This window comes from Alligator mississippiensis, chromosome 5 (genome assembly GCF_030867095.1).
Source record: "Alligator mississippiensis isolate rAllMis1 chromosome 5, rAllMis1, whole genome shotgun sequence".
Lineage (NCBI taxonomy): Eukaryota > Metazoa > Chordata > Crocodylia > Alligatoridae > Alligator > Alligator mississippiensis.
In genome coordinates, this window is record NC_081828.1 from 175,831,756 (window position 1) to 175,844,555 (window position 12,800).

The window sequence follows — 12,800 nt, forward strand, 5'->3', positions numbered from 1 at the left end:
TTTATCTTGAAAATGAATAAGCATTAGTGTGACTTGTCTATTTTGTTCTGCAGATGGCTAGATGAACGACACACACAATCGCATTCTATCCCAGCTTTATTCAGACCATCACCTCTTGAAAGAATTAAAACTAATGTCATAAACCCTGCATATGCTATTGAACCTGGTCACACAGAGAGCTCACTCCACATGGGCTATACTGCATTAGAAATAAAGAGTAAAATGTTGGCACTGGAGAAAGCAGATATGTGCATCTATAATCCTTTGTTTGGGTCTGATCTTCAATATACCAACAGGGTAAGTATTTTGTAGGATGAATTCTATTTTACTTTTTAAAAGGTTTTGATAATCTTGTGTTTAGCTGTACCGTAATCAGTTATACCCTCTTTATGCTTTTGGCTAGTTTGATTTACAACTATAAAAATGTGAAAATCTGTCCCTTTAACTGCAACAAATTGCTGTGTGAGTGTTAATTAAAAGAAAATGTGTATGTCTGCTTGTCCATGCTTCAGTGACAAATTTTTAAATATTATATTGTTTTTGTAGGTTGATAAAGTGGTTATAAATCCATACTTTGGTCTTGGAGCTCCAGACTACTCAAAGATTCAGATTCCAAAAAGAGAAAAGTGGCAACGCAGCATGAGCAGTGTGATGGAAGACAAGTATTACATTATATTTTTTTCATTTATAATCTCAAGTTAAAAAAAAAAAATCATGTTACAGGATTACTTTAGGATCCAGTCTGTTTTCAGAGTCCCTCTGTCCTTATTATAGTAGCAATACATAAAAAAAAAAATGTACCAAAAAAAAAAGCTTATAGTCTATGGAGTTCACAACAGAATGAGAGCCTGAAGAATCAAAAATGTAGGATTGACTGGGGAAAATTCAGAAAACAAGCAGGTCTAAAACAAGTATTTCTTGGTAGAAAGAATGTGGTCATGGATGGACATATGGCTAATTAAAATGCTAGTTGTACACATTGATTCACTTTAACTGCCTGGGTTTTATACATATCAAAAGATAAACACAAGTGTCTCGTTTTTACATTTTTTTAAATTTGCCTGCTAGAATATTACTGAGTTGGTGTGTATTGTAATTTTCGTCACTAGGGAGCGCCAATGGGTAGATGATTTCCCTCTTCATCGCAGTGCCTGTGAAGGAGACTCTGAATTACTGAGCCGCCTTCTGGATGAAAACTTTTCAGTTAACCAGTTAGACAGTGACCATTGGGCCCCCATTCACTATGCTTGCTGGTAAGGATTTTGTCACGCGATACATTCTTGGTATTTGTGGCTCAAAACCGTATTGTAGGATTTGTGATAGTAATTGCTGAGAAATCCAAACTTCAGATTTTTAATTGTTTATTCCTAAAAATTTAATGTTGAGAAATACCATAACTTTGCACTTAAACTTTGTGCATCAGGATTTAAGCTAATTTGTAACTAAAGGATTTCAGAGGAGACATAATATAGAGGATGTTGGCTACAAATGTCCAACTCGGGATCCTTAAAATTCTAGTTTATTAGGCGGATTGAAACACTGTAATCATAAACCTTGGGGCTGGTCCCCCCACACACACACATGCGCACACACACACACAAACACAGTAGCAGGCTACAGAGTCAGGTATACCTATCCTACAAGCACTGGAGTCTGTCATTGAGGCTTCTTGCAGCGTGGTGTTATCTTCCAGAAGGGGGTCGCCGGCTGGTCCTTCTGGCTGGACAGGTCTGGTCGAGTTGGAGATCAAGAGGGTGCCCCTGAGGGTCACTTTTCACTGCCTTTTATCTGTCCTCGGCAGACTTTGGTGACTCCCCAGTTTTCAGGTTTGCCCAATCCAGGGGTCGTTGACCCTCGTGGGACTTCCCCCACCCCCCCCCGGTGGCTACTGGACAGCATCTGTCAGCCCCAGGGGTCATCCGCATGTACGTGCAGGTTTGTGAGTCCGTTGATGAATTTTGAATAGGGCTCTGGGAGCGGTTGATCTGGAGATACTCAGTCCAAAAGTTGGTCCCCGGCGTTGATTAACTCAGGCCAGGGCTTCTAGCCCTTGATCAGTGAGGTTTAGAGATTTCCCGGTTGTTACATTGTCTTCTATTGAGTTCTTCCCTTGGTTGATCTCAGCTTCCAGGTGATAATTGCAGTCTGCTACTATGTTACACATTCAATCACTGATTCATTCGCTCTTTCAGGGGCCAGCCTGATGCAGGGAAGGGCAGTTTGATTCCTGCCCTTGTTAACATTGTTACAATGTATAACTTACTTATGAAACTAAACACATTTAGTTGAAAGGTGAGGAGTATAAAATATAAGCTACAAATGCCATGGCACACAAATAGATAAAAATACCAAACTACAAGGGGAGATGCAAAATGCATACGTACAAATTTTAAAACACAATTCCTTATCTTAAAGTGAAAGAGAGAGGAAGAAAGAAAAGGTAGAAAAAGAAAAAACATATCCAAGGAGGGGAGAGCAACTGCAGGCAAGAGGAAAAGGGGGCTTTCTGCTACATTATTCCCCCCCTTGACATCGGCCTTACACAAGGGTGATGGCATTATATTGTTTGAACACCATTGTTCAGCTATATAGACAGGAGGTGTGTCATCTTCAGCTGGTTTGAAGTTAAAACCAAACTTAGGCAGTTAAAAGATATTGAAAGAGAAAAGCCTTGGGGGGTGGAGAGAGAAAATAACATAACGAGGTTGATTTGAACAGTTACAATGGTATAGTTATCTCTTTGCTTATTAAAATATGACTTTGAATGCAGTTTTTTACACACATCTTGTTATACTGATATTCTAAATCGCATTTAAATCCTTAAGAGAAGTACAGAGAAAAAACAAAAACAAAACAAAACCCAAAAAACAAAGTACACATGAACCTTAATAAATATCCTTTTGCTAACCAAGTGGAATATAAAACCTTTTGAGAATTGCTGCTCTTGTTTCAAATATCAGAACAACTTTCCAGTCCAACCGGACAGAAGTGTTCTGGTCTGGGATCCACAGACAGGTTCAATTTTTAGAGGGGGTATTACCAATTACCCTTATTATATCTTTATGATATCATATGTATTTAAACTGTGGCAACTTAAAACAAACCAAACAAACAAACACAAAACATATAACAAGACACCACAAACAGACAAGACAATTTTTGCCATGGCTGTGATGAGGAAGATGCTGCTGGTGGTAGTGAGGCCTCATGGTTTGTTGGTCACCTTTGACTACACTGTGGTTTCTGCAAAAGAAAACACACACACACAAATCTGCCAAGGAAAATTCCTTGCAGTGGCTGATTATTCATATTTACAAAGTGCAATGCTGACATGTGCAGTGGCAGTGCACACAGCATTTTCCATTCTTTGGGTGCTTTTCTTTTATACTGAAAAAGTGGAGCAGTTACCTACAGGAGGGTGGCCATCTTAAGTTGAGGATTTTTTTTGGCCTTTTCCTGCCTCAACATCGAGGTGGGCACTGATCAGCCCATCCAATGTGTATTTTCCAACAGCTCAGAGCCGTTCCTTCCTGCTAGCCAAGAAGGGTGGCTGGCAGGATTAAAAGACTGGTTACCCTGTTCCTCGAGGGTCAGGTGGTTGGTGGCTCACTTTTTTTTTTTTTTTTTCCTCTTTGGGATGCTCTCCTCATGACACAAGGAATCCTATTAACAAGGCTAGATTCAGGGTTAGATCTATTCCGCCCCCTTTAACAGTTTCTTGGGACACATGTACCCATTTTCCTGAATTAGGTCCCATTTCCTCCCAAATACATTTAGTGCAGCTCTGGTGTTCAGGAGTGCACTGGTATGCCCTTGAGTTCCCACCGTAACAGGTATTTGGGGTCTCCCTCCTGGATCCCAATTGAGGGTCCCCAGTTTCTCCCATGAGCCAGGGCTTTGCTCAGGGATCTCATTACGGGGGCTCCGTCAGTGCTCCTCGGAGACCGGGGCTGAGGCTGCTACCCTGTTAGAATGGGGAGGTACTGCTCCCTCCCCAGTCAGCTCTGCCATTCTGATAAGCAGCTTGGCTAGAGGCTTTCCATGCCATTTCCCTCTCGGTTCCCCATGCTGCATTAAAAACTTCCACACTGCTGACCAAATCCCATTTTCCCCCTCTCTTTCCTTTGATACCCTGGGGTTAACCCAGTGTGGGCTAGGGCGATAATTTGGGCCCCCAACCCCCCTATAAGTTTTGGGGTATGCACTTTCATTAGAATAGGTAACCATATAATTCGGTGTGTCATTAAGCTTTTCTTTGAACTGGGTGGCTGCAATCGCCCCCCCTTGACGTCCAATTAACCTCTCTGCATCCTGAGCCCGGGCTAGGACTTCTCCCAGCACATATCTCCCTGTCTCTCGGAGCAGCCCCATCAGTCCAATTACGGGCTGATGCATGCCTTCCTGTACCTCTTTCCAAAACCCAGGAGGGTAATCTATACTTCTTATGTCTGATGTCCTTTTGTTCTCCTTGTCTAGGGGCAGAACCGTCCCTGACAGCAATCCCAACATAACACACCAGATCACATAGTCCCTAACAGGTTCCCCAGGTGTCTGGTGGCTAGCCCCAAACTGTCCCTTAAATGTCTTTCTCCCCAAACTGATCCCCAAACCCACTATGCTCCGGAGAATATTGTCTCTCCCAAAGCTGTCCTCCTGATCCATAGCTGCCTGAATCTCTGGGGTGGTGCAAGCCCTTAGTAGGCGGTGCCATTCCCGGACACTCAGGGTTTCACACTCCACTACATTCAGGGATTTCTGCAACCACTGTCCCAAATTCCTAATGTTAGCAGATCCCAGGGTCTTGCCCAGGGCTGCTAGATCAGCTCCACTGAGGGGGACCATTACCTGTGTGGTTTCTGTGGGTTTTCCCTGAGCATCCCGAGTGACTGAGGTCCGCGTGACTGCGCTCACCTCAGGCACCAGGGTCCTTTCCTGATCTGACTTGGGGTCTTCAGGAGAGGGCTCCCCTGCATCCTCTGGATCTCCCCACATCTCCCCACCCCAAATCTCTCCTGGATTGAAGGGGATGTCTGGATCCCTGGCTTGGTCTCCCCAAATGACAGCTGCTACTTGCAGGCTGCGCTCCTGGAGTTCGTTTTTTAAACGGTTAATGGTATTTAGACAGGGGCCATGGTTGATCTTGGCTCCCTTCTCAGCTTGGTCTTTAGCCATTGTCTTTACCAATTTTTGCAAGGCTTCTCGGCTAGCCTTTTCTTGATCCAATACTTCCAATTGTTGGGCATTGTCTTGATTTATTTTTCTCAATTGCTCATTTTCATTTTCCAAGTTCCGAGACGACCCCTTTAGAGTCTGATTACTGATTTCCAATTGAATACATCTATCTTTTAGTATTTGGATTAGCTCCTCCTTTTCCTCAATTTCAGAGGCTCGCTGCTTTTTCCTCAACTGCTGTTTTTACAGCATGCCCTAGCAGCCAGACCAAGGCACTGTGTTGCCTTTGAACTGAGGGTTTTTCACAAAGGCAAAATCTTTCAAATTGGGATTCAGTGTCCCTATGGAAAAGCCTGGGGTGCACACATCCTCCCTCCATGGGCTGGGTCCACCCTTCAGAATCTCCCTATGGAGAGGGGAAATTTCCTCCCTCCGTACCCACTTATCTTCTTGGCCTCCTGCTCCAACCTTAGGGGTTTTTTTCCTAAACAAAGACATTTTCCTCAACATGCCTCTGCACCTGTCAGTTTCCTTGATCCCTTGCGGTCCCAACCAACTCTGTCCCTGCCCCTGCAGTTCTACAACCAAATCCCTTCCTTGGGATATGCCCACCCCCTTGGGTGACAACTGAATCCAAACCCTCCTTGAGTCTGCCCACCCCCTTGGGTGAGTCTAAATCCTAGTCCACCCCCTTGGGTGACTTCTAAATCCAGACCCTCCTTGGTCCGCCCACCCCCTTGGGTGAGTCTAAATCCAGACCCTCCTTGAGTCTGCCCACCCCCTTGGGTGAATCTAAATCCTAATTCACCCCCTTGGGTGACTATTGCCCACCCACCTCCGTGGACGTGGGTTCTATCTGGAGACACAGTCTCCCCAATTACCAATCTGCTAATAATCCTAGAATAATGCCTGCGTTCTCCACCAAATAATGTTGGCTACAAATGTCTAACTCGGGATCCTTAAAATTCTAGTTTATTAGGCGGATTGAAACACTGTAATCATAAACCTTGGGGCTGGTCCTCCCCCCCCCCCCCCACACACACAGTAGCAGGCTACAGAGTCAGGTATACCTATCCTACAAGCGCTGGAGTCTATCGTTGAGGCTTCTTGCAGCATGATGTTATCTTCCAGAAGGGGGTTGCTGGCTGGTCCTTCTGGCTGGACAGGTCTGGTCGAGTTGGAGATCAAGAGGGTGCCCCTGAGGGTCACTTTTCACTGCCTTTTATCTGTCCTTGGCAGACTTTGATGACTCCCCAGTTTTCAGGTTTGCCCAATCCAGGGGTCGTTGACCCTTGTGGGACTTCCCCCCCCCCCCTCGGTGGCCACTGGACAGCATCTGTCAGCCCAAGGGGTCATCGGCATGTACGTGCAGGTTTGGGAGTCCATTGATGAATTTTGAATAGGGCTCTGGGAGCGGTTGATCTGGAGATACTCAGTCCAAAAGTTGGTCCCCAGTGTTGATTAACTCAGGCCAGGGCTTCTAGCCCTTGATCAGTGAGGTTTAGAGATTTCCCGGTTGTTACATTGTCTTCTGTTGAGTTCTTCCTTTGGTTGATCTGCAGTTTCCAGGTGATAATTGCAGTCTGCTACTATGTTACACATTCAATCACTGATTCATTGCTCTTTCAGGGGCCAGCCTGATGCAGGGAAGGGCAGTTTGATTCCTGCCCTTGTTAACATTGTTACAATGTATAACTTACTTATGAAACTAAACACATTTAGTTGAAAGTGGAAAGGTGAGGAGTATAAAATATAAGCTACAAATGCCATGGCACACAAATAGATAAAAATACCAAACTACAAGGGGAGATACAAAATGCATACGTACAAATTTTAAAATACAATTCCTTATCTTAAAGTGAAAGAGAGAGGAAGGAAGAAAAGGTAGAAAAAGAAAAAACATATCCAAGGAGGGGAGAGCAACTGCAGGCAAGAGGAAAAGGGGGCTTTCTGCTACAGGACATGTTTTCCCCATCTGCCTCCAGTTTCTTATATTTATTCTGAGGCATCTGGTATTAAGTCAGCATACTGGGCTACATGGACCACAGGATGATCCAGCATAGCAGTTTCTGTGTTTCTTTGTTCTTTATGGCTGCATCCAGACAAGCATGGCCATGCGGTATGTGGCATTGCAGACACATCTGCAGCGCCACATACCTCATGTTCAGTTGTTCTCTGTGCTACAAGGAGTATCCAGAGGTGAAAAAAAAAAACCATGGAAAAAAATGCTGAGTGATGCATGCAGCGGCAGCATGTGCCATCCAAAAATGGAGCCTGGCCAGCTGGAGCCACACTCCACTACTGGCCAGGCTCCATGCAGCAGGATTGCCACTGCTGCAGCCCCAGGAAGCCCCCAGGATCCCAAGTAAGGCTGCTGAGGCCAGCCCAGTGCTGGTTCCCCTACCCCACCCAGTGTAACTTGCCCCGTGTCAGAGCACGTGAGGCACAGGCATTCCCCCAAGACAACTAGCGGCGGCACAAGGTGCGCTGTCGCTAGTTGTCTTCGGGGAACCAAATGTTCATGCACATCTGAACACGGACTATGTGATTAAAGGGACATTAGCTATTAAAATTTAGCTCAAACTTTAAGGTTTATTGAAGCACAGTTAAGACCGTAGGGCTAATAAAAATGTTTCTGTGTTTTTCATACATTCCAGTGAAAAGATTTTCATTTGTTTTGTTTTCAAGCTAATCATTCCTCTATTATTTGGAAGTGAAGAAACTAAGTTCACTGTTGTACTTCAGAACTCCTAGGGCATGCCCACAGAGTATTTACAGTCGCACAGTATTTGCTCTGCTGCTTGTGTAGATTTTGCAGCCTATGGGGGTCTGTGTTGCTGTGACTACATTATCAGCAGGATACAGTTTTACCAGTGTAAAGTTAACTTGCATATATGTAGTATGGTGTGCTACAGTCAGAGCTGCAGTGACTGCTGGGTACACTTACCCTTAGTGTTACAAAAATGCAAAAAGTTGTTTGTTATTTAACTGCTTTTTTCCATTTAAAAATACAAAGAAGGAAGGACAATTTGAAATAATGAACATCTCAAATGTTCCATTATTTTTATCATTTCATTTTATTTTTATGTGGTATTTCTAGAGTGCTTCTCATTAACTTGGCAATGACTATGTAGTCACTGATATGGTTAGGTTTCTCAAAATCATCATTACAACCACTTGCATGTTTTCACATGATTAGTATTTTTTAGTCCTTCGATTTATCGAATGGATAATTATCTTTATATATTTTATTAGCCCAGAGATAAATTTTTGTGAAAAGTGAAACAGCTATTTAAATATATTTTAGCTTATGAAATATTTACATCTCAATTCCCCTACCTACCAAACTACATAGTCCTTAATAATGAGCAGGTTTATTGAGAAAAGAAAAACAAAAATTTGCAGTTCCATATCATGATCTAAAATCTCTTCCAAAAACAACTCTGTTTTTTGTGAGAGGCAAAAATGCTTTTGGGTGATATCTTTCATTGGACTAACTGCACGATTTCGGGTACATCTCTGAGAACATCTGAAGTAGGCTTTATTTGAAATGCGTTGCATTCTTTGTTTTATCCACTGTGATTTTAATTTATTTGCAGGTATGGAAAAGTTGAAGCCACTCGAATGCTGTTGGAGAAAGGGAAATGCAATCCAAACCTACTCAATGGACAACTTAGTTCTCCTCTTCATTTTGCTGCCGGAGGAGGGCATGCTGAAATAGTGCAAATCCTTCTAAATCATCCTGAAATTGACAGAGTAAGCCTCCTTTGTAATTGGAATCAAAGCACACACACATATTATGTGTATCCAGTCTCTGAGATGTAATATTTATTTTCTTAATAGATAATATTACTTTAATCTTAAAAATAATAGGTACATTTATGCACCCAAATATGGTTAATCCAGTTCACTATTGCTGTTCTCTTTGATTATACTTGATCTCAAAATTTTCCCCTACATGTGCAAACTGATTAACTTTTGTTTCTTGTCAGCAATATTTTAACTGGGTTTCATCAGATATTTTAGTCTAAGCTTTCACTGTCTCTTTTCGTAGTGTTCTTATGTGTTACTAAGCTGTATATTACTCATCCTTTAACATATATATTTTTGTTTGTATCATATATTTACTTTACTTGTCTAGTTAATAATGATTGCATTAGTGCCAGTAGGCTCCAGTAAGGCTAAGTACTATTGATTTAAGGGCTCTGCAAATATATAAAGAGACGGTGCCTGTCACAAAGAGCTTGTATCAAAAAGAACAAGGAATAGACAAGAAGAGGTGAACCAGGATAAGTCCATGTATTCAGTAGTCATAGTTATGACAAGGCACCAGGTTTGTTTGTTTTTCTGGCACCATACACAGGTGAGAGGCTGCTAATAATTGTTAACATGAAAAGGAAAGTGTGATTAATGAAAAGTATTTAAATACTCAGTCTAAGCCCTATGAACAAGGAAAGATTTTAATTAGAATCTCCCAAACTCATTGTTTCCTTATCTAGAGTGAAAACTATGAATGACATCAGTCTTTCTGTTCACATTTGTAGCATATTACTGATCAACAAGGAAGATCTCCACTGAATGTCTGTGAAGAGAACAAACAAAATGAGTGGGAAGGAACAGCCAAACTGCTGAAGGAGGCCATAAATAAACCTGTATTTTATTTTCTATACAATTTAGTACTCATATTTTTAAATCTTAGCAAATGTATAAAAAGTGAAAACTGAGGAGAGTAATGAGTCCACCTATAGCAACAATATTTGACCTACTCTGTGCACACTTTTTACTATAAATGTAGACAAAATCATGCATTTGTCTTTTAAAATGTTTCCAACTTGTACCCATGACTCTATAGATACATTTAAGATTTTAAAATTTATGCTTTAAATTATTACAGAGGTATAAGATATACCACAAATTTCCATCACTGACAGTGCTTTTTCTTTATGCCCAGTTTCATGTGTCAATATATAATCTGCTTTTGTGCTGTTTTAAAACACAGTCACATGGCTGTAAATGATCTGTGAATAATATATTCTGATACAAGATGAATGTCAACAAACTCTACAATGTTCTTTTTGTAATGCAAGCACTTGTAAATTGGATTTTAAATTGTGTTTTTAAGGTGGTTAGCAATAGAAAAATAGGATTTTAACTTAGTCTTAATTTGTTTAAATTATTTTAATATTGTTTTTATATATTTTGACAGTATGAAAAGGTGCGGATTTATCGAATGGATGGATCATATCGTTCTGTTGAGTTGAAACATGGAAACAATACCACTGTACAGCAGATAATGGAGGGAATGCGTCTATCTCAGGAAACTCAGCAGTACTTCACTATCTGGATCTGTTCTGAAAATCTCAGTAAGTACTAAGGTAGTATAAACTTGTGGCATTAAAGATTTCTTGTATAAATAGAAAGAATAGAAAAAAGGATACTAATAAGGCTGGTAGACCAGACAGTAGAATCTTGATAGCTTGCTTTTGGCATTCACACTGTATAATTTATTTTCCTGTGTGTGAGTTGTTCATAAGATGTTTGAAACTTACATGAGTCTACCTTGCTATAGGTCAGAGGGACAGTTGAGAAAAGTAGTGATTTGTTTTTTGGTCAAGTGAAGCACTGGGTCTATATTCAGTTCTTGAATTTGTTTTTTTTATCCCTTTTTTTTGGTGAGGGTAGAATGCAGTGAAACACTTATTTTTTTCCATTTGCAGCTAGAAAAAAATCTTTGAAAATTGTTTTTTTAAAATACCTTGCACTTACCGTGCTCCAGTGGTGTGTACACTGAGGTGAGCAGCTCGAAACCCAGAGGTCAAGAGTTTGAGGTCCTAGCAGAAGTGCTGATGAGGCAGCCATGTCAGATTCCAGTGAACCTGCAAATTCTGCTACATACCTTGTCACAAAAACATAAGACATGAGGAAAGATCTTACACTTGGGGCCTGTCATGTTTGGTTACAGACCATTAAAAATAGAAGTTCTCATTTGAAAAAAAAAAAAAAAAAAGGATGAATTTGTACACTCAGGGATATCTTAGAGGTCCATAGTTCCATCTCTAACATCTCTGGTGTGAAAACTGTCTTGGATGCCATCTAGAGTTTTCAGCTGCTGAGATCAATGGAGCTGCTGCACATTTTGTGTTCTTTAGCATGTTTTAATTCATCCTGGTAGCCAGTGAACCAGCATCAGAAGAAAATTCAGGACCCACAGGATTTCCATTCCTTTTTTACAGGCTTCAGTTTTATTTTTCTCAAATAATACAGGTTAGCATAACTCCATCTCTTCATAGACACTTGGCTGGGGTTGACAGACATTTGGCTGGGATGATTTAATCAGGGATTATTCTGCCTTGAACAGGGGGTTGGACTAAATGATCTCATGGTCTGTTCCAACCCTACTTTCCTATAGTTTTATATATAATATATGCATAATATTTTTTATATATTTATAATACACAGTTTATAATGCAGGTAATACAGGTTAACAAACTTGCAGGTAATACAGGTTAACAAACTTGCCTCTCATACATTACACAGAAACATATGTGCGTGCACACGCACACACGTGCGTGTGTGTGTGTGTGTGTGTGTATATATGATAGGGTTATACATTACATATATATGTGTGTGTGTGTGTTTATAATGTCAAAGAAGCAAGTTTGTTAACCTGTATTATATGAGAAAAATAAAATAACCTTACAGTAATGCTAATGTATCACATGTAATATATAAATGTGTGCTTTTCCTGTCCTGGGATTTCCTGCTAGAGCCTATTGTTACCAGATTTGCCTGTCACTTTATTAGAAGTACGTTTCTGGGGTCTCTGTAATTCTATCAGTGTGCTACTTGTGTTTCTATATGGAGCTCTATCTTTCCCTTCTGCAACTCCTCATCCGCAATGGAGCTACCTTGCAGGGTTTAGTTTCAATGGGGCTGCGTTCCTCTAACCATCGAATCAATCGAACACACACACATGTTAACAGAGCACATCTGAGTCAGGCTAGGTTACTCAGCACTTCCAGCTGACACCCTCATATGCCCCAAACTCAGAACAGGAACGGAGTACGTCTGAGCTGGGCTGGGTCAATCAGCATTTAACAGGCTGACACCCTCATATGCCCTGGCTCAGCACTTCCCAAGCTCTTGTCCCAATTGTCCTGGTTGTAACTCACTTGATGGGCAAACACCACAGGATTTTTGGGCTTTACAGGGATCTTTGGCTTAGGTAAAAGAAGCGTTGCTGCAGAGCAAATGGGGAGGTTGAGGAGAAGGAAGAGTAAATGAGGTTCAGAGAGAGTATGGCAACCAGCTTGACCATAAAAGTTATTTTATTGCCAGGTATACGACACTAATAGTAATAGCCATACAAGGAGAGACAAACAAACAAAGCAGTTACAATATTGCAGTTTCAGTTGGGTATTTGGGAAAGTCTAGCTCAAGTCTGATCAGCAAAAGTCAGGTTTAGAAAGCTGTGTCTTGAGTAAGGGAGAGAGGGATTAAACCAAGTCTGAGTTTTAGAAAGTGGTCTTAGAGAGAGAGAGTTGGGGTCTCACCACTCAGCAAAGCTTGAACTGGTCGAGGTTCCTAGGTGTTTGTTGGAGCTTGCAGACAGGCAGAGCCTGCAGCAC

General features: G+C 41.4%; 1 protein-coding gene across 6 annotated transcripts in view; it reads left to right on the plus strand.

Annotated features, from left to right (window-relative positions):
• The window catches only part of KRIT1 (KRIT1 ankyrin repeat containing), a 37,796-nt gene that overhangs the window by 11,554 nt on the left and 13,442 nt on the right, over nucleotides 1–12,800 (plus strand). For all 6 annotated transcript variants that reach the window (XM_014603175.3, XM_014603172.3, XM_019497815.2 and 3 more), the window contains 6 exons: nucleotides 54–297; nucleotides 547–662; nucleotides 1,110–1,253; nucleotides 8,772–8,928; nucleotides 9,717–9,824; nucleotides 10,379–10,535. In XM_014603175.3, coding sequence (XP_014458661.1) covers nucleotides 54–297; nucleotides 547–662; nucleotides 1,110–1,253; nucleotides 8,772–8,928; nucleotides 9,717–9,824; nucleotides 10,379–10,535 — 926 coding nt within the window. The remainder of the gene's footprint in view (nucleotides 1–53; nucleotides 298–546; nucleotides 663–1,109; nucleotides 1,254–8,771; nucleotides 8,929–9,716; nucleotides 9,825–10,378; nucleotides 10,536–12,800) is intronic.